This window comes from Pinus tabuliformis, chromosome 7 (assembly GCF_031772625.1).
Source record: "Pinus tabuliformis cultivar Carrire ecotype Pingquan chromosome 7, CPIR1, whole genome shotgun sequence".
NCBI lineage: Eukaryota > Viridiplantae > Streptophyta > Pinopsida > Pinales > Pinaceae > Pinus > Pinus tabuliformis.
In genome coordinates this window covers 838,599,519-838,622,288 of record NC_142293.1, presented here as the reverse complement: position 1 = coordinate 838,622,288, position 22,770 = coordinate 838,599,519, and the positions used below count along the sequence as shown (strand labels likewise).

Sequence of the window (22,770 nt, the reverse complement as noted above, 5' to 3'; positions counted from 1 at the left end):
TAAAATTATAAATGGGTAAAAATCTCAATTTATTAATTCTTACCCAAATAAGAATATAGAATTTGATTTCCTATTGATAATTTAGTATAGACCAATACAATTTGTAATATTTTATGCCTTTTTAAACCTAATTTCTAACTTAACTAACCAATACTAAACTACATTGCAATAATTATTTTAAATAAATTATTAATTTTATATTCAATATATTTAATATAATCAAAATTAAACATCTTTAGTGTTTGGTTATATTAGGCTAAAAATAGAATTTCACGGCCTCTACAAAATGTGAACTTGTTAGTATGGGCAACACCCCGATTTTTTTTTAATGTATTCTCAGAGCTTTCATATCTTTACTGAAAGTCCTTCGCTCCCATAGAGAATCGCATATCGAACTCAGTTACCCACGCGTTTCCTTGCTTCGGAGAGGCCTCGATATCGAGTCCCGCAGCAGCAGTAGAAGGGTTTACAAAAAAAGATGGAGACGATGGAGATGCCAGTGCCTGCCCATCGCCTGGGCACCGATACCCAGCAGCTCAACATCGATTTTTCCAATGTTGACTTGGATTCAATACAGCTTCCTCCCGGCGAAGATTTTGGCATCAAAAGGTTCTCACTACACTCCACTTTAATCATCCAGGAAAAATAAGATTAATTATTTATCTGAAAACCCTAAACCCTTTCTATGGGGTCCATGGTTTCGCCTATTTGATTTGCATTGATCTCTGTTATTTTGTTCTAAATGTATTCTCAGGTAATCCAAAAAGTTAATGTTGCATTTTATTTCTTCACCCTTGTCAGTTGTGTATAAATTCAATTCGTAGTGGACTGTCTTCTATTCCTTTCATTAATTTATTTCATGTCTAATTTGCCACTAGTGAGGATGAAGAGGAAGAAGAAGATTCACTAGAGTTCGAGACTGGGTTCGGTAACATTGTAGTTGTAGACAATCTCCCGGTAGTCCCTCCAGAGAAGTTTGAGAAACTCGAAGGCGTTGTTCGCAAGATATTTGGGCAGATTGGTACAATCAGGGAGAGGGGGCTCTGGATGCCACTCCACCCCGAGACCCAGAAGACTAAAGGATATTGTTTTATAGAGTACAACACCCCTCAGGTACAACCTTGCCATCATTACTCGGTTTATTTTGTTTTTGGTTTTTTTTTCGGGCTTTGTTTTGTTTTGTTTGTTTTTTTGGTTGTAAGGATAGGATGCTTCCTATGTTCAATGTGTGGCAAACATGCCATTCGTGCTGATAATCCTTTAGAACGATTCCTTTGGCCAAGAACCCCGAAGGTGGTTGGGTTATCAGTTCGACCAAAGTCGCCCAGGGGCATATTATAATATTCCTCCGGGATTTGAACCACGAGAGGCTGTAAAACACTTCGCTTTACCATCTCAATGAAGCCCGCGTTGCCCGTCCCTCTAATAATCTGGTGGGTATGGATGCACTTTATTGCCTGGTGTTTAAGCTCTAGATGCAATTGCTCGAGGAAAATAAAATCTGTGTTTTGTGCATTCAGTGCAATTTGAGAGAGATGTATTGTACATTAGCATATCTTATACACCAAATTTTTACCAAATGTAATTTTATTATATAAACCAAATTGCATTCTACAGTTGTATGCACATTTTATATACCTACAGTGGGCGATTGTCCAAATAAAACATCTAGAAAGGATCCCACACAAGGATCTAATCTACCCAGATTGCAGAACAAAGTCGAAAGTGTGCAGATTTTATATACCTGCAGTGGCTGATTGTAAACAAAAAACATCTAAAAAGGATCCCACACAAGGATCTAATCTTCCCAGATTGCAGAACAAAGTCGAAAAAAGCTAAGCTGATGTTGTAACTTATTCCTACAGTATCTCCATCAGAATGTCGTAATAATCAAATAAAAAAGAGTATGGTAATTTCTTATCAACTGCAATATCCTCATAAACAAACTGACATTCAACTTCTTCTTGATCTATTAGAGAAAAGGGTATGCTGATATTTAGTGCATTGCCCTTCCAGCATCTCCTGCGCATGCCAAACACTAGGTTCCATCTGCAATCTGGCCTTAGAACTTCCATCAACTTCAGCATTTCTTTCTGTGTACACATAATGAAATGATTTTGTTTTAAATGCTGATTTTGCAATTTGATTCTCTGAGAAAATGGGCCTTGACACATATTTATCCAAATTACTTATTCCTTTCATCTGATTGACCACCACTAGTGAGTCACCAAAGATTTGAAAATTTAAGGCACTATTCCAATGGCCAGATTTATGAGCAGGTTTAAGGCCAAAAGTTCAACATAGTTATTTGTGCCCCTGCCCAGACCTGTTTTACACTTAAACACATGTCTGTTACTAATATCAATGATTTCACGTGCACCCTAATCGAAAGATTACCTGTAATATCCTAGGGGAATTTTGCCCTAGGGTTTCAGAAGCTAGGGTTTCAAATTTCTTTTTTTCTTATTCAGTGGTGAGCTAAACAAACCAATCAGTAGTACAGTATAATAGGATCTACAATAATTTAACATTGCAATATCACTGTTCATTCAATCACTGTTCATGCAATCAACAATGTCACTGTCATCCAATTAATAATACCACCGTTCACCTAATCTTCAACCAAATCAATGAATTTTTAGTCCAACCAAAAAGTAGCCAATGAACAATTTTATACCTAACTACTACTAATCCACAGACTACAACCACTGTCTTTGTGCAAATTCTACTCAGAGGACTTAAGGGAGTCAGTCCGAAGTCTTCTACAGGAGAACTATTGTCGATTTTAAGAACTCATTTGTAGCTTGCCTCAGGATCGGTTCTATCTCCAACGGAATTCCATCTGCCACAGTCTCCAGTTAAGCCCTAAAATTAGACTTTCAGGAAGGTCCGACTCCTTCAAGTTTAGGATACTTCTGTTAAGCTCCAAAGCCCGCAGATTGCTTCAGATAGGAGAATTATCACAGAAGATTAACCTTGGGAGATTTCATGGTGCCTCAGGAATTTTGGGTTTCCTGCCTTCAATCGGTTAGCTACAGGGGACCCCGACTGCCTCAGAAAATCACGTTTCTGCGTAAGGTCTGTTCTATCAGTCTCAGGGAGTTTTGTGGTCTGCTTCAAATGATTTTCACAAGGGTTTGGCCATGAGAATTTTGCTCTGTCTTAGACAATTAGCTTTCGACCATTGCGTTCAGTTTTGCCTTAGAGGGGGTTGTGGCTAGCACAGAAACTTTGGCCTATTGACCTCAGAGATCTCGGCTACTGCAGAACGGTTTTTTGAAACTGTTTTCCCTGCTTAAAGGAGCTTCAGCCTGTCTCAAAGGATATGTCCAGCTTCAGTTCTTTCCATGTACTTCATTTCTCCTTAGATCAATAAGTCCTTGTTGCTAGAACAAACCAAAATACAAAACCAGAGTTGATCCAAAACCTGTGCTAGGACAAATAAGAGTGACTAGGTAGGGTGGGATCACCTCCCACTGAAACTAGTCCAAACAGAAAATGGGTTCTTAATCTGTCCGAGTCTCAGGCTCAACAAAACAGAGATGAAATAATTCAATCCAAGTCATGCCTCAAATGATTCTAATCCTCTTGTATTTATAGATTTGCTTGAGGGGGTTTTCTTTTTAATTAATTGAGTGAGGTTCACACCAAGCCCGAACTTTGGGTTTTTTCGCCTAGCTGCCCCAAAACTTGCCCAAACATTGGGTATTTTGGGTTATTCCCTTTATCAAGGACTATAGCCTACGGGGATCGATAAGCTACTTTGTCCCTTGGACTAATTAATCCCATGGGGACATTACAATTTTTTTTCCAGAAACTCCTCATCAGCCTTTGTAACTTCCTTCCTTTGCCAGATAATTAGCATGCTGACAGGGGTCACCATCATGTCACAGTTGCTGCTTCTACTTGTTTGATCATTAGTGAGGTCTATGCAAAAGATGCAGCTCTAAGTCTTTAGAAACAGTTTTCTGGTGGTGAATCCTCCCTTAAGTAGTGAAGCCTTCGCAGTTTTGCTGCTTCTACATGTTTCATCATTAGTGAGGTCTATGCAAAAGATGCAGCTAAGTCTTTAGAAACAGTTTTCTGGTGGTGAATCCTCCCTTAAGTAGTGAACCCTTTGCAATTTTTTCTTGTGCTGTCCATGCTTTTGCCGCTGGCCCCGTTCCCTTTGAGGGTGACTTATTTCCAGTTTCTTGGTTGCTGTCTTTTACAGTGTTGCACATATTGTGGTGATAATATCAGAATTATCACGATATTATTGCTGAAAACAACCTCGCTGATATTATCGCCAGTATTTATTGCGATAAATTGCCTGAATTGAAATTATCGCGATAAATTCAAATTATCACGATAATTTAGGTAATTATCGTGATAAATTCAAATTATGACGATAATTTATGTAATTATTGTGATAATTTAGGTAATATTTCAATTTCAGCTTGTTAACAATTTTCTCTTTTTTCTTTTGACCCTAATTTTTTAAAAGTGAGTTAGGGGATTGTGATGTGAGGATACTTCGTTACTCTGACTATTTCCATCAAGCAAACAAGGGGAAACCTATTGTTTTCATTTACCATGGTAATATTAAATTCTTAAAGTGAAAGTGACATTTTCATTTATCTTTCGTTTCATCCTTTTACTTAATTTTTAACATTACCATTAATTGACTCGGGATGTTTGAGAGTGGTTTTGACCTCATTGGATTTCATATGGAGAAAGTAGAATTTTAGATCCCGCTCAAAATCCAGCAGACTTAACAATTTTAGGATTTCAGGATTCGTGGGATTGCAATGTTTCTATTACATTATGTGATGTATGAGGGTATGGAACTAACATTTAATCAAGATCACCAAGCCCTCTATGTACCTCGTTGTTGCTGGCAATGACTGTTGAGCTCCTCCTTCATGATTGTAGTATTAATGTACACTTAACTCAGTTATTCATGATCCTAGTAAAAATGTACACTTCACTCAAGCAAAATCATTGGTTAGGTTATTAAGTTTTTTTTTTTTTTAATGCTCAAAGGGTGATCTTGATGAGGAGGATCCTAATATAGGCAATTGTTTTGATGTTATGTTGCTATTTGTTGTAGCATGATTTTCTTTGGATTTCAGAAGCAATTTAGAGCCTCGCTATTGTTCTTTTCTAATTCAAATATGGCTTGCACTCTATGATATTTTAGTTATATACACCCTTGCTATATACATGAGAAATTTTGCATATTTGTGTATAGTATTTGGATTCATATAGATGCACATGAATTATATGTTGTTTTCAAAATTTGAATATTTTATCTATTATTTGGTTGACCAATCTTTTGGTCCAATTGAGGATGTTGTGACCATTTTCCATCAAGCAAACAAGAGGAAATTTGTTGTTTTCATTGCCATGATTCATCTCATGAGATACATTTATTTTTGTTTTGATATGATTTTGTATCATTCTATTAGATTTTATGACTTAGGACAAATATCATATTTCAATACAAATTTTGATGTATCACTTGACATCTTATACATCTTATATATCGATTTTATTTTCATATTTATGTAGCAATGTGTTTGTTTGATGTTGATGTTGTTTTAGAAGTTAAAAGATTGAGAAAAAATGATTATTTTTGTATTTTTTAAAGTTTTCCAATAATTTCTGATAATTTCCAATATTTTCCCTGATATTGCCGATAATTTAAATTTTGGACCGCCGGCAATAAATTGCTGATAATGATAAATGTAACATTGGTGTTTTAAGCATGGCTGGTCATTGAAAATATCTAGCCTGGTGTGGGAAAACAGCCCATCAAACAGCAGAAATTTAGTGGCAGCAATTCCTTTTGTAATCTTGCAACCTTTTGCCTTTGACAAGAATGTTTTGGCAGCCTTCATAATGTCTATCTGACTTGGAGATAGGCTGTAAATTGTCTCATTGCCATGGTTCAGATCCTTTCTTCCTGTAATTGCAGCCATCCCAAGAAGCATTTGTGCTGTTGCATGCCCTTTTTCATGCCCCTTGATGTGCCCTTTATAATCAGTGCGACCTGTGCCTTTTATAATCAGTGCGACCTGTGCCTATTTCCTTAAACCTTTTGGAAGGATCTTATAATACAACTTGTTCTCCTTTGTGGCCCATGTTTGCACAAACAGTTTGATCTACACATGCTGTTGTATAGCGCTGAGGATGAGCACTTCTAGCTGGTTTGTTCTGTGTAGTTTTGATGAGACTTTCCCTGAGAGTAGATTCAGGGAAATGTATATCTCATCTTTGTAGAAGATAACCTCATTCTCCACCTTGTGCCTATCATCATGAATGAGTCCGTCCAATACTTTGCAACCAAATTTATTTGAGTATTCTACTAAGAGATGGGCTCTCCCATCTCTCAAGAATGTGTTATGCTTTGCAGTTTGTTCATACCCGACCTCAGTAGATTGTAAGCAGTTACTTATAGTTCTACAAACTGAAATGCAATTGACTTTGCCTTGTTTGGGTATGACCTCCATTTGTTGGGCTGTGACAATACGGGGACCCCCATTACTCATACCGCTTAGAACTACCTTGTTGCCTTTTGGGTCTCGGAATTCCATTTCCATCATTTGGTGGTTCATCACGATTCTTCCTAGTGAGTACAACAACTGAACTCCCAACACCATGTTAGAATCTGCCAATTCTATCACATAAAAATCATCAGTAAGCATATACTTACCAAGAATGACGCTCAATTGTGGAATTACCTGGGTGCATGTCATATGATATCCATCAGCATCCCTCACTTTGAAGCCCTCAAATTCTTGGACGGGGATGCCTCTCTTTATCAGTATGATTGCATCAATAAAGTTGTATGTCGCTCCACCATCTATCAATGCTATTACACATTACCCTTAAATAGCGCCTTTGATTTTAAATGTGTGATGTTTAGGAACTCCTAAGAGTGGCAATAGTACCTCTTTCGATTCTTGGAAGTGGCTTCCTCACTGCTTTTAGGGGTGGTGCTACTTAATAGATGCTAAGCGCCTTGCTTGGTGGCTGCGTTGTACCACTCTCACTTATCGCTATCTAGTAGTGAATCTTACCTTTTCCCAAACATTGGTGACTTGGTTCCCATGGCTCTTTGCAAGTGAAACAAAGCTTCTTTCTTCTAAGCTCGTTTTGAGTCTCTTCTTCTAACCGATCCTTCTTGGTTTTGTTGTCCATAGATATCTTCTTGCCCTTGTCATTTGGAAGGACTACTGTCATGAGTGGAGCATTCACTTTTAGTGCTGCACCCCCCATATCTCGAGTTTTTTTGATGGCATCCTGTAGGGTTGCAGGGTTGAAAGACTTAACCCAGCCTTGTAGGGGTTCGACTAAGAGCATGACCAATATTTCTTTGGCGATGTTAGTGACCAAGACTGCTGTTCGTTTGAATTCTGCAATATATTCTTCATGTGATTGCTTGAGTTGTGCTAACACTCTAAAGTGTATATCCGGGTTCTTCCGATCAATTCTGTCTATCAACCTTTGCATAAATTCTACATAAGAAGTGATGTTTGTATGTCCCAATGTAACTAGTCCATGATACCACCAATCATGTGCTTCTCCTTCTAGGTGTAGCGTGGAAAATTGAAAGCATCTATTTCCTGCATGGGATTAAGTCAGAAATAGGTGTCCAACTTTTGCACCCAGTCCTTTGCTGAGCATTTTGATGACCACTCAAAAGAGGGGATGGGTAGCTTTCCTACCTTGTGCATCAAATTCGGATTTTGTTGTTCCCAGTGTCTATTTTGATATCTAATGTTGCTATATCCCGGGAAAGTTAGGGCTGCTCAAGTGTTCTCTTTGAGCGTTGGATACTCCTGAAAGTATTCATTAGAGTCTATTCTATTATGTTGCTTCTTGGGTTGTTGTCTGCTGTTGGTTTAAAATTTGAGGGAGTAAGGGTTCGAGATTCCTTCCACTAGTTGTCTTGTTGTGTGCTTGAGGAGGAGCATTGGAGAAACCGTGGTTATGGCTATTGCTTCCTTCAGTACTAGCCCTATTATCTATGTTCAATCCTTTGTTACGAAGATTATTTATGGCTTGGACAATAACCAGAGCCATCTGTTGTTGTCCTTCCAGTAGCACATTGTTGAATTGTTCATTTGTTGCTGCTGCTGGACTATTGCATTTAGTAGGTCACTAGGATGCTGTCCCCTTGCCCAGTTCCATCCCCCATAGCTGGCTTATGGGTATTTCTCCTTCTTCTTATAGTGACGTTGCTTGTATCTCTTGGAAGCATTCAAGGATCATGCACTTACAAGCTGGTAGGATGCTTGTATTTCCTTTTTGCTTATTCAATGGTGAGACAAACAAACCAATCAATAGTACAATATAATAGGATCCACAATAATTTAGCAACACTGCAATATAACTGTTCATTCAATCATTGTTCATCCAATCAACAATGTCACTGTCAGCCAATCAACAATATCACCATCACCGAATCTTCAACCAAATCAACGAATTTTTAGTCCAACCAAAAAGTAGCCAATGAACAATTTTATACCTACTAATAATCCACAGACTACATGTTAAAATTGGAAACTAGGGCCAAATTCCACCTTAGGACAACTTATATGATGGGAGATGATTATTGCATTGGATTCCTCTTTTCGAGAGGTCCAATTTTGAAATAAAGATCATCTCATTCTGACAAGCAGAAATGAAATTTTGAATTTATTCTCTCTCAAGCACAAATTGTCAAGGTCGGCCTCAGGCAAATGTAGGCTCAAGAAGCCCAATAGATGTGTCTCATCACCCTCAACGAAGTGTATAAATAGGAGTGACCTCTCTCCTCATTTGGACATCACTCATCTTATCACATATCTCTCTTTCGCCTCTCTTGATTGGTTCGTACAGCTTGGAGGCATCCTTCTCTACTTCACACGTGTGACAAAAGGACAAATTTCTGGGATTGTTTGCTGGCCGAATTTTAGGCAAACAAACCAGCGTTGACTAGTGCTCATTTGACCTTCTTTGACTTTGGTTTTCAGGGCAAAATTTCGATTTTCCCAAGCCTGGGCACAAAAACCGAGATGTTTTGGGAAGTTTGACTGGTGTTGACTTTAGCATTGACTTAAGATTTGATCGCAGAAAATTACAACATTGTTTCTCCCTTTGACCGAGTTTGATTGAATTGTTTTGGGTTGACTTTGACTCTTTGAACGCCGAATTGGACTACTGTTGATCAAGCTGCTTGGAGGATGTTTTGGTGTTGATTTGACCATTTTTGACTTTTTGGTTAGGGGTGAATTTTGACTGCAGTTGACTGCAGATTTGTCAGGGTTGTTTTGGGCAAGTAAATTTGATATTTGTACTCTCTCTCTCGCTCTGTGCTGAAATATTGAATAATAATAAAAAGATTTGATCAAAGGGTTTTCCCCACATTGGGGTTTTTCCCCGGCATCTGCCAAATCTCGTGTCCTCTTGTCTTGGCTTGTATTTTGCACATGTTTGTATGTTTTATTTGCATTTACTATCAATGTGTTTAAGTTAATGTGATTAATACTGGAAATAATTGGAAATTGTCATTGGGCTGATAAGGAACATTGAAGTAAATTGTGCTAAAGCATAGAACATACCATTGTTATCTAAAATTAACATTGTATCAAAGCTCAGGTGAAGACAAAGCCAAAGCAAGAGTGAGAAAAAGCAATCACTAAGGGAAGTTGTTGGACTAAATCTTGGAACTAGTCCCAATGACGACTACATCTTACTTCAAATCCGAGGACAAGTTTAAGGACAAATCCGAATATCATGCATGGAAGATGTCTCTAGATTTGACTTTGGAAGAAAATGATGCCATGGACTATGTCAAAGGAAGAGTAGTGGAGCGCCCTTCAAATGCATCCACAATTGCACAAACAAATTACAAGAAGGGTGAGGTTAAAGCTAAGAATTATTGTTGATTCTTTTCACAAGCCTTTGGTTGCCTATATTTTTGATTTGGAAACATCTAAGGAGATGTATGGCAAGTTGGTTGGGATGTTCAAAGTAAATAATGCAAATCAAGTTCTCTTTCTCAAGAACAAGTTGAAAAACATCAAGATGGATAAAGGAGAATACATCCAATCCTACTTCATGAGGATTACTAAGATCAAGAATGATCTCCTATCTATTGGAGAAGTCATTGGTGACAGGGAGCTCACTAGTATTGCACTTGGAGGCCTTACAAGAGAATGGGATGTGTTCAACACTACCATTCTCAACAATGACAAGATTTTGGGATTTGATGAATTATTGACTAGATGCACTCAAGAAGAAATAAGGATGATGGAAAGAGACAAGCCCTCAAATGGAAGCAATCCTACCACCTTCATTGCTCATGCTAAGAGGAAGAATAGGTCCAAGAAGACAAGGTCAAGGGTTCAAGCTGGGATTCAAAGAAGGAAGAAAAGGAAGATGCTTCAATTGTAAGTTGTAACAGGTTTGACCCCTTTGCTAGAGAGTGTCCTCACAAGAAGGATACTCCAAGAGATGATGATAACCATAATAACAACTACAAGGGAAATGACAATCAAAGGAACAACATGTTCAACAACAAAGGAAAGAGGAATGCTCCTGCTGCTCGAAATGGAAATGGTCGTCCTCCCAAGAAGTCAAGAAACTCTAGGTATGAAGAAGTTAATGTTGGTGAAAAGCAAAAATAATTTTATCTTATTTTTTCCCTCACCACCGCCTCTCCTCCGAATACATTAGATCATTGGTTGATTGATAGTGGTGCCTCAAGGCACTTCACTAGGTACAAAGAGGCTCTCTCAAACTTGATTGAAAAGAAGACAAATATGGAGATTATACTTGGGGATAATGCCACTTACCTCGTGAAAGGAATTGAGTTTGTTACTCTTCACTTAAATCAAGGTCAAACCCTTCATTTACAAGAAGTGTTGTATGTACTTGATCTGAAAAAGAACCTGGTCTCTATTTTTGCGATGGAAGATAAAGGTTTCAAGGTGACATTCATTGATGGGAAGGTTCGTGTTTGGCAAAGGAACCCGAGAGATGCATTCACTCTTGGATTCAGGGTTGAAGGTCTTTATCAGGTTGGAGGAAGTCCGTTGGGAGCAATGACTTGTGATACTTCTCTTCAATCCAAATTATGGCATTGAAGATTTGCTCACCTTCATTTCAAAGCCTTACCTGATGTAACGAAGATGGTAACAGGTATGCCTGAATTCAAGTTAGATCATAAAGGTGTTTGTCAGGGATGTGAAGCTGAAAAACATACAAGGGGACCATTCCCCTCCAATAAAACTCAAACCACCGATATTCTTCAATTGGTTCATTTTGATCTTTCAGGTATGTTTCCCGTAACATCTTTAGGTGGATATTTGTACTATTCTATTTCTTAAAGAAGAAGGACGAAGTTTTCAAATGGTTTCGCTCTTTCAAAGCCTTAGTCGAGAATCAAATAGGGAAGAAGACCGAAATATTGAGGACCGATAATGGGACCGAATATGAGTCAAATGAATTCAATGACTATTGTAGAGAAGCTGGGATTAAGAGGGGGACCACTACTACATATACTCCTGAGCAAAATGGTGTTGCCGAAAGGAATAATCAAACAATCTTAGAAGCCACCCATGCCATGCTTCATGACCAAGGTCTACTGAAGTTCTTATGGGGAGAAGCTGCCAACACTGTTGTGTATGTTCAAAATAGATGCGCACATCAAGCATTAGACTTCAAGACACCCGAAGAAGTTTTCACCAGTAAGAAACCTGATGTTTCTCATTTTAGAACTTTTGGTTGTCCCATACATTTTCATGTGCCGAAAGAGAAAAAAAACAAGCTAGATGCATTTGGGAAGAAAAGAACGTTTGTGGGCTACAATTAAACTTCGAAGGCATATAGAATCTATGTGCCTGGTCAAAGGGAAGTGGAGATAAGTCATGTCACTTTCAATGAAGATTCTGTCCTTAGGAAAGTCCGAGATCTTCTTATCCCTAGGAAGGACAACAATGATGATGATGCAAGAAAGCAGGATGAACCTCCGACTGATGATCCACGTCCTAGTGAGCCCACTACTTCAAGAAAAAGACCTTTGTGGCTCAAAGATACTCTTGAAGATGATGAGAAACATTTTGCATCGAGGGGGATATTTGTGAAAGCAAGAAGGCGAACAGGTACCAAGGGTACTTAGTTGCCATGAGTACCATTGTACAATTTGAGCCTTGTACATTCGAAGAAGCTATGAAACACCAAGTTTGGAAGGATGCGATGAATGAGGAGTATGAATCGATCATGAAGAATGATGTTTGGGATATGGTTCCTAGACCCAAGGACAAGTTAGTGGTCACTTCGAAATGGCTCTACAAGATCGAACATGGAGCTGGTGGGAGTGCTGAAAAGTTCAAGGCCAGATTTGTTGCTCGAGGCTTCTCTCAAAAGGAAGGAGTACACTATGATGAGATATTTGCATCGGTTGCTCGATATACGACTATCTGTTCGATCATAGCCCTTGCTGCCTTGCAAGGATGGAGCCTACACCAAATGGATGTCAAAATTGCCTTCTTGCATGGCTCACTTAAAGAGGAAGTCTATGTAGAACAACTTGAGGGATTTGAAGTTCAAGATCATAAGACACATGCATACAGGTTGAAGAAAGCCTTCTATGAGTTGAAGCAAGCCCCTAGGGCCTTGGTATGAGAGGATTGATAGCTACCTTATGACGCTGGGATTTACAAGGAGCGATGCTGACTCAAACCAATACTTAAAGGTTAAAAAGGACAAGCCTCTCATTTTGGTCCTTTATGTGGATGATCTCTTTTTGACAAGTGATAACCCTCTCATTCATCAATGCAAGGGAGTTGGCTTCCAAGTTTGAGATGAAGGACCTAGGACTGATGCACTACTTCCTAGGGATGGAGGTCTGGCAAAATCCAGGAGAGATTTTCCTTTCTCAAGGAAAATACATTGTGAAGCTACTTGAGAGATGTGGGATTGTGGATTGCAAGTCCGTGACTACTCCGATGGAACTCAACTTTAACAAGCTATGTGGAAGTGCTGTTGGACCCGGATTAGCGAACCCTTCCGAGTATCGTCAACTTGTGGGTGCTTTGATGTTCTTGGTCAACCCCTGTCCGGACATATGCTTTGTTGTGAACACGTTGAGTCAATTTATGGTTGAGCCTCGTCACATTCATTAGATTGTTGCTAAGAATCTCTTGAGATATCTCCGGGGCACAATCCACTATGGACTGAGATACATTGCTGGGAACTTGAGACTACATGGATATTCAGATGCTCATTAGGTTGGCAGTGTGATGGATCGTAAGAGCACGTCTGGGTGTTGCTTCAATATCTTCGATGAGCAAGAAGCAGAAATCGATTGCTTTAAGCACCACCGAAGCCAAATACATTGCTGTGAGTATGACCTGTTGTGAAGCTGTTTGAGTATGTGCTGGATACCACAATGATCTTCTGTGAAAACCAGAGTGGGATTCACCTATTAGAGAATCCCGTGTTCCACGACTGCTCCAAGCACATTGATATCAGATACCACTTTATCTGGGATATGGTACAACAGGGAGCAATAAGGCTCCAACACATTAGAACATATGAGCAGGTCGCAAACATTCTCACGAAGCCTTTGGGGAAGGTCAAATTCTTAACGTTCCAAGAGAAACTTGGAGTTGTGGAACGACCCTCTTATGAGGGACCCGCATGAATTGGACACTGAGCTTTGGGAGGTTCTTGGGGGCTTGGGGTACTTCTTGGAGCTATGGGCGACCATAGGGTGAGTGGTTCACCTTCCCCTAGTGGTGTGCTAGATACAGGGTGAGTAGTTCACCTTCCCTTGTGATACCCCTTGATGGTTGACATGTGTGTAGGGTGAGTGGTTCACCTTCCCCTACCATTGCCGACACATGTAGGGTGAGTGGTTCACCTTCCCATACGATTGTCATATGCATAGGATCAATGGTTCACCTTCTCCTATGGCATATGAGCAGGATGAGTATTTCACCTTCTCTTGTCGGTGCCACAACACACATCCTACCCATGGAGTCTGGGACTCATGGGAAGTACCTCTCATCTGGCCAATGAGTTGGGAAAAGTGGTTAGGGACCATAGCACTACCGATGGACGCATCGTGTACTGTCGTACTCCCTATGACTAGGATGCACGGTGTTCAACAACTTGATCTGGGATCAAGGACTGACTTTTGTCAGTGGAGAGTGGTATGATCTTATGACTCACTCTCGATCACTTTTTCTTCATTATTACTTCATGGTTCAACAGAGCAGAGTAGTGATGACAGAGATGGTACATGATGATAGGATGGTATGATGATAGCAAATGGATTGGCAGGTGGAATTCTCCCTAGTTGAGAGGGAGTGTTAAAATTGGAAACTAGGGCTAAATTCCACCTTAGGACAAACTCATATGATGGAGATGATTATTGTATTGGATTCCTCTTTTTAAGAGGTCCAATTTTGATATAAAGATCATCTCATTCTGACAAGCAGAAATGGAATTTTGAATTTATTCTCTGTCATGCACAAATTGGAAGTCCAAAGAGGAGAGGAACACTGTTGTAATTTTCTGTGGTCAAATCTGAAGTTTTGGGCAGTTTGACCGGTCCAATAAGAAGCGTGTCTAGGTAGGGTGGGATCACCTCCACCGAAACTAGTCTAAAGAGAAAATGAGGTCTTAAACCCTTGGAGCCTCAGGCTAAACAAAACAGAGATGAAATAATTCAATCAAATCATGCTTCAAGTGATTCTAATCCTCTTGTATTTATAGATTTCCTTGAGGGGGGTTTTCTCTTTAATTAATTGGGTGAGGTTCACACCAAGCCCCAACTTTGGGCTTTTTTGCCTAGTCATGCAAATACTTGCCCAAACATCGAGTATTTTGGGGTTTTCCCTTTTATCGAGGACTATAGCCTATGGGGATCGATAGTCTACTTCATCCCTTGGGGACATTACATCACCTTGACAAACCCTGTCAAAGTATGTGTAAGTACTGCTTTTATCAATCTGCTCAACAGTGATTTGCCTTTGTGACTTTTCCTTACTAGTCTGCTTGAAGCACATTGAATATGGAATATAGGCTTATCTTTACATATGTTGGAATTGCTGCTTAACCATATTTCCTAAGCTATGATCAATGGAAACACTTTTATATATTTTACAGCTGTGTTGTTGCACAATCTATTTAGTTCTTCATCTAATTTATTCTCACCATAAGTCCCATTAAGTCTGTAATGGATTCCACTTCATGCCAGGCCTGACCAGTAAATGTACAGAACACTAAAAGGTGAGAATTTTTTCTCCATTAACCCTGCAAACTGCACACCAGCTGGGCCCTTGGTTGCTTCTCTTTTTCGTTTTATCTCAACTTTCAAGTGAGAACCTTATTTTTAAGTGCCAGCCTCATGAATCTGTATGCTTTAAGTGGACATTTAAACTTTCATATACTTTTCCACCACCAAACAGGTTCTATTATGCCATTAGTAGCACTTAGAGCCTGATATACCCCTTTTGGAGGACAAATCCCTTTGATATGATTTTTTGACCATATAAGCTCATCCTTGTAATCTTTGATTTTCACATGACTTAACCTAAGGATAGATATATAGATTCCCATTTTTCTGCTTCTCTACCAAACAGACCAACCGTATCTGCTGTCTTCCATTCCTGTCTCAACTCAAATCACATCTTAGAAATTGCTGCATATTCTGGCAGCTGATATTGCTGCAGATGGCCAACCTGGCCTATCTTTAAATGTTGTCCTATAAAGGAACTGCTGTATGGGCAAAGATTAACCAGTGTTGTCATTGGCTTTCTGGGAAGTTTGCATTGAGACTATTAATTTCTTTTAGAATCTCCAGTGTTTTACCATCTTCATTTTTTCTATCAAAGTTTGCTGTATTCTAGGTTGATGCCCATTGCCTATTGATGCATTGCAAACGTCTCTTTTCTCTCTTTATTAGGAGCGTATGAAAAGTTTCAATGGTATGTTTTCAATCTTTTCCTCCAAGTGACACTTCTTCATAACTTCCTTTTGTTGTTTGAATAATGCAGGAAGCACAGACAGCAAAAGATCAAACAAATGGATATAAGCTGGATAAATCCCATATATTTGCTGTTAACATGTTTGATGACTTTGATAAATATATGAAAGTATCAAATGAGTGGATTCCTCCAGAAACAAAGGCCTATACACCTGTGGTAAGAGTCATTATCTAGCCCTGTGATATTAAAACTATCTGTCAAAGTGAACATGTTTGAATCTATAATAGTTTAAAAAACATTTCGAAGTTCTTGAAAATTTGTACATAGAATATCCACTTGAATCATATAGGATAGCAGAGAACCTTTAATAATATATAATTTATGGCTCTTAAACATAACTGTTGATTTTGGTCTGCTATAAGTGAGCATCATTGCCAATTTAGCAAACCTAACCATGTTGAGTTGATTTCTTATAAGTTTGTTTTTGCTTTTGCTTAATGTAGTATTATTATTTGGCAGGAAAATTTACAACAATGGCTAACAGACGACAAAGGACGTGATCAATTTGTTGTTCGTGCTAACACTGACACTGAAGTTTATTGGAATGATCCTAGACAACTCAGACCAGAACTAGTCTACCGACGTGGAGTAAGTTCATCATGGCACATTGATGCACGATATGATCTATGAAATATACTTCTTCACAAGTGTGATCACTGATGATATCGCCAATTCTTTTTTTCAACTTCCAAGGGTGCTGAAGTTAAAGATCTTTTCTTTTGCAGTACTGGACTGAAAGCTTTGTCCAGTGGTCATCTCTTGGAACTTACCTCGCAACAGTGCACAGGCAGGGAGCAGCTATTTGGGGAGGTGCTACAACCTTTAACCGTCTGATGCGATTTGCACATCCGCAGGTTTGTGTTTGCCAACAGTTATTTGGTGCATATTGAACATAGTATTTGCGAATTACTCCTCTGCAATTACATATTTAAGACCTACATTAAAAGAACTCTAGTAAATACGAGCTTAGAAAGTAACTGACAGCTATTATCTATACAGGTAAAATTGATAGATTTCTCTCCTGGTGAAAAATTCTTGGTTACTTACAGCAGTCACGAGCCAAGTAATCCTCGAGACACACAGGTACATCTTGGGATCTGTTACAATTTTTAAAAGACACGCTTCAAATTTTTATCATGTAGCAGTAAACTATAAAGTATAGGGAACATAGTGTGAAATAGTCTGTGGCAAAAGATCAAGCCACCGACTTACTCATTTGAGCAGGGACAAAACCACTACACTAGCAATAAAGTATAGGGAACATATTGTGAAATAATCTTTGACAAAAGATCAAGTCACTGACTAACTCGTTTGAGCAGGGACAAAACCACTAGAGGCTTTTTAACCAATATTATAAAACTCAGCTTGGTGAAAGACTCAGCAAGGCGGGAGAGTAAGAGTTTGACTCATATTTGGCAAAGCTTCTGCTGAAACAAAAACTTATAATGGCCTTTTTCACTGATTGAGTTATTAAGGGGCTTAATGAGGTTTTCAAGTGTTCGCAAGTCAAACTTGCCAGCCCATGAAAAACTTGGTGAATACTTGCATATCAGAGTTTGACTCTCATTTAATCCATAGTCGAAGAAGCCGCTGGTGAGTCAGACTTGCTGGAAGCAAGTGTTACTAGCCAGTGCCTCAACCTGGCTTGTGTTAAGTCCTAAGATGGGTTTTATTCATGAGTTTGATTCAAATCCAGTGAGTTCTGTAACATCGTCTTAAAGAGTAACCATGCAAGCTATCTAGAAATTGATGCCAGATTTCTCCTTACAAAATGCTGAATAGCCTGAAAACCATGTAGGGGAGAGGCATGGCCCCAAAAGCTTTGATCAAGTTGCCAAGCATGGCCTGAACATGAAACCAGATAGGGTAACCATGCAGATTTGCTACGTGGGTGTGTTGGTGAAAGCATAACACTAAAAGCAATGAACACAGCTCCTTTGAAAGCCCAAGTTGCATGCAGCTCTACAATGTTGCCGACTAGAATAGAAAAGATACCAGAGAATGGGGTTGAACCTCTCACAATCTGCTGCTATCGTGGCCTTCATCACAGCCAACTACCATGTTTCAGAAACCATTGCACACAATAAACAGGCTGAGCCAGAAAAAGCAAGACCATGGGCTGGAAGAGAGCACTTCATGATCCTTCATTGAACTTAACTTGGAAGCTGCTACCACAAACCCTCTCCACTTTTTTGTCCTATGAGGCACCAAATAGGGCCACATTTCGGAGAGTCTGGAATATAATATAACACTGCTGTGGGCTGGAAGGGAGCACTTCATGATCCTTCATTGAACTTGGAATCTGCTAGCACATGCCACAAACCCTCTCAATCTTTTTGTCGTAGAAGGCACCAAATTGGGCCACAGTTCAGAGAGTCTGGAATATAATGTAACACTGCTGCGACATGGCTAAACCTGCACAAGGTAATTGAGTGGTATGCTAAATGTTCCTGGATTCCAGAGTTGCCTCTTGACCAAATCACTGCCACATTGCTAAACTTGCACAAGGCAACTGAGTGACATGCCAGAGGTGCCTGCAGTCCATACTTGCCTCTCAGAGTCTTGACCAACTGGAGCATCCTTTTTCTCCCCTACCACCTGAATGGGATTCTCATGCAGGCAAAATCACAGCCTCCTTGGTCTCCTATGCCACCTGAATGGCATTCTCATGCTGGCAAAATACTCTAATATCATTTTGGAAAGGGAATGCATATGCCCAAGGGAGGCAATGGCCTTTCCTTTTTGCTTGACCTGGTTTCCCCATTTGAAGGCAATTACATTTTTAAGTAAACGTTGACCAGAAAAATGTTACCATTTTGCTGCACAACAAGATAAATACATTTGAATTATCATGTACAACTGTTGATTTTTGGTATTTATCCTTTAAGATCTAACAAATTTGTTCTAACTTCTAACACATAAATGCATTTTATTTAGAGGCTTACCCTCAACTTTTTTGACGTGAGGACTGGTAAAGAGGGAGGCAACGGCCTTTACTCTTCCCTTGACCTGGTTCCCCCATTTGAAGGCAATAACATTTTTAATTAAACATTGACCAGGAAAATGTTACCATTTTGCTGCACAACAAGATAAATTCATTTGAAATATTATGTACAACTGTTGATTTTTGGTGTTTATCCTAAGATTTAGCAAATTTATTCTAACATATAAATGCATTTTGTTTAGAGGGTTACCCTCAACATTTTTGACGTGAGGACTGGTAAAGTATTGAGAGAGTTTAAAGGAAGTGCTGATGATTTTGCAACTGGTGGAACTGGTGGTGTTGCTGGTGTGTCTTGGCCTGTATTCAGGTATTTTATTTCTCCTAATGATTTGTAGTCTATGGGTCAATACTCAATAATGCTATGTTTGACTTGTTATCCATCATATTTGTGAGCAGATGGGCTGGTGGCAGAGATGACAAATACTTTGCCCGTATTGGAAAAAATGCTATCAGTGTTTATGAAACTGAAACTATGACTCTCCTAGATAAGAAGTCCATCAAAGTTGAAAATGTAATGGATTTCAGTTGGTCTCCAACAGATCCAATACTAGCCTTGTTTGTGCCAGAGGGAGGCGGGGGTAACCAACCAGCAAAAGTGAGGATGATATTTTAACACTGATATATGGAGTCCTATAAATTTTTATCAAAGATTGTGATTGTATCAATTATTCTTATAATCAAAATAGAAAGTCACCTACGTCTGGGGTACAAATTTGACTGGAATGATTGGTGTGTTTCAGGTGAGTCTTGTACAAATCCCTGGAAGGGAAGAACTAAGACAAAAAAATCTCTTCAGTGTAAGTGATTGCAAAATGTACTGGCAAAGCAATGGAGACTACTTGGCAGTCAAAGTGGATCGCTATACCAAGACAAAAAAAAGTACATACACAGGTTTTGAACTTTTCCGAATTAAGGAAAGAGATATTCCCATAGAGGTCCTGGAATTAGAGAACAAAAATGACAAGATCATTGCATTTGCTTGGGAGCCCAAAGGCCACAGGTTTGCTATTATCCATGGGGATGGACCCAGGCCAGATGTTAGTTTCTATTCAATGAGGAGCCCTAATCATGTGGGCCGGGTTTTCAAGCTGGCTACCATCAAAGGAAAACAAGCAAACTCCCTTTACTGGTCCCCCATTGGACGGTTTATTATTCTTGCAGGTCTAAAAGCTTTAAATGGTCAGCTTGAATTTTACAATGTCGATGAACTGGAGACAATGGCAACTGGTGAACACTTCATGGCAACTGATATTGAGTGGGATCCTACTGGAAGGTGAGAGCTTTTTATATCCATATGACATGATGCATTTTTAGTTATTATGTCTGTGTTTTGAAAGTATCGAGTCACTGCTAATATGTACTTCCTGTTTACAGATATGCTGCAACAGCAGTCACATCTGTGCATGAAATGGAAAATGGGTTTAACATATGGTCTTTCAATGGAAAGCTATTGTACCACGTTTCAAGAGATCATTTCTACCAGGTAAGTATGCAAAGCATTTATTGTAAACTATGTTGTACTTCATTTTCTGATTCGTAATGTTTATATCTGTTTTCACTGTGATTTGCAGCTATTATGGCGGCCGAGGCCACCCTCTCTTCTAAGCCCAGAGAAAGAGGAGGAAATCGCTAAGAATTTGAGGAAGTATAGTAAGAAGTATGAGGCTGAAGACCAGGATGTTTCGTTATTGTTGAGTGAGCAAGACAGGGAGAAACGGAAGAAAATACAAGAGGATTGGCAGGTCTGGGTCAATGAATGGAAACGTTTTCACGAGGAAGAGAAATTATTTAGACAGGAGCTACGTGATGGAGAGCCTAGTGATGAAGAAGAGGAATATGAAGCAGAAGAAGTTGAAGTTGAAGAGATCGTAGACGTTACTGAAGAGATTGCTTCATTTGGTTTTGAGCAGTTGGACTGATTGATTGTATGGTATGCAGCTGCTTGTGCCTCCATACAGCCCTATGTTTGTGCCATTATGCAGACAGATAGCTTAGCTAGAAGATTCAGTGGTTTTTAATTGTTTTCCTGGCCAGATTCATAATAGATGAGATACTCTTTTGTTGAAATTTTGTAGAATGGGCATTGAAATAGCCACTTTCTCAAAGGAAAAATTGCAGTGTGAAAGGTTGATCTATTATTCATTGAATGATCTAATGTTTCTAGGGTACTTTCTTGCATGTCGGATTTTTTTTTTGTGTGTCGGATTTTCAATGTAATATTTTTGTGAGGGGAGATGCTTTATGTAAATGTACTGGAATTATATTTTAGTTACTCTTTCAGGAATTTTAATTACCATACTTTTTGAGATTTTGCATTTGGATCCAAGATTTTTGAAATACAAACTTTGGAGCTCATCAATTTTGGTACCAGCTTACATACTATTTTCACAGGCTGATCCTATAGACAGTTCTCTTAAACAGTAGCAGCGTGTAATGCAATAAAATATATGTATATAAGTGTCATGTTTGGAACTACATGCTCCCTAATAAAAAAATTGTTTGACATTCCTGTATTGGCTTTTCCGATTCAATGGACTGTTGGTCGGCCTGAAACGTTTTAGAAAAAATACTTGGAAAGGGGAAAATCTACTGTGATTTCACAACTCCTAATATAATGTCAAAGTCAAACGAATTCATACCTTCGATACTCGAGTGCCGGATGACTGGGTTTGGCTACGCGACGGTCTTATGACAGAAGCAATAATTCTGACTAAATCTTTTACTGTTCGAAAATAATACATCCAGATGGTTTTTGTTTAATGACTTGCATGTTAAAACCTTCAAAACCTTAAAAGAAAACGCATCGTTCCATGGGGACGTATCCCCAGGGTGAGGGGGTGCGGTCCCTATGTTTCCCGCACTATCAGGACAGGGGAGACCTGGGAAACATTTCCCAACTATTGTCCTTTTGAGAAAATTCAGGGAAACACAGCGGAAGTGTTTTTCCAATGTGGGGATGCCTTTCCCCAAAAGGCTGCTTCTGGGCATCTCCCAAAAAAAAAAAAATGCTGGGCACTCACTCTGAGTTTTGCCAAAATAATAATTTAAAAATGCTGGGCACTTCGAATTTTGCCTTCCCCAAAAGGCTGCTTGTGGGCATCTCCTAAAAAAAATGCTGGGCACTCACTCTGAATTTTGCCAAAATAATAATTTAAAAATGCTGGGCACTCACTCTGAATTTTGCCAAAATAATAATTTAAAAATGCTGGGCACTCACTCCGAATTTTGCCTAAATAAGGCTGCTTGTGGGCATCTCCTTAAAAAAAATGCTGGGCACTCACTCTGAATTTTGCCAAAATAATAATTTAAAAATGCTGGGCACTCACTCCGAATTTTATGAACGGGGAAGTTTGATATTCAACTTTAGGACCCTACTAATGCTAAGGTAATGCTAAATTTTTTATTTGAAATTTTAACATTATTATGAATTGTTTCAGCATGTTTAAAAGTGGTTCCAATCTCATTGGATTTCATACGGAGAAAGTATAATTTTATATCTTGCTCAAAGTCCACTGGACTTAAAATGGTTTTCATGATTTCAGGATTGTGGGGATTTGCAATGTTTTCGTCGGTTTCTATCATATATGAGAGTATGAAATTAACATTTAATCAAGAGCAACAAGCCCTCTATGAACTTTGATGTTGATAGTATTGATGACTCATATCCTATGTCATGAACTTGGTAAAAATGGTACCGATCATTAAAATAAAATCTTAATTTGACATGTTAAATTTTTC

The 22,770-nt window shown here is 38.9% G+C and overlaps 1 protein-coding gene across 1 annotated transcript; it reads left to right on the top strand.

The window, feature by feature from the left end:
• The first annotated feature begins 289 nt into the window (after window positions 1–289).
• LOC149250235 (eukaryotic translation initiation factor 3 subunit B-like) lies at window positions 290–21,347 on the top strand. Its single transcript, XM_089458980.1, has 11 exons — window positions 290–609; window positions 879–1,113; window positions 16,038–16,184; window positions 16,488–16,616; window positions 16,754–16,882; window positions 17,028–17,111; window positions 19,215–19,339; window positions 19,429–19,627; window positions 19,773–20,305; window positions 20,407–20,515; window positions 20,604–21,347. The coding sequence occupies exons 1-11, from the start codon at window positions 479–481 to the stop codon at window positions 20,949–20,951; spliced, it is 2,169 nt and encodes a 722-aa protein (XP_089315106.1). The 5' UTR covers window positions 290–478; the 3' UTR covers window positions 20,952–21,347.
• The last annotated feature ends 1,423 nt before the right edge of the window (window positions 21,348–22,770 follow it).

Coding starts and splice junctions, on each gene's coding strand:
- LOC149250235 (XM_089458980.1), top strand. CDS start 479: ATGGAGACGATGGAGATGCCAGTGCCTGCCCATCGCCTGGGCACCGAT. Junction 16,617..16,753: donor AACTAGTCTACCGACGTGGA/GTAAGTTCATCA, acceptor TTTCTTTTGCAG/TACTGGACTGAAAGCTTTGT. Junction 19,628..19,772: donor GGGGTAACCAACCAGCAAAA/GTGAGGATGATA, acceptor GGTGTGTTTCAG/GTGAGTCTTGTACAAATCCC.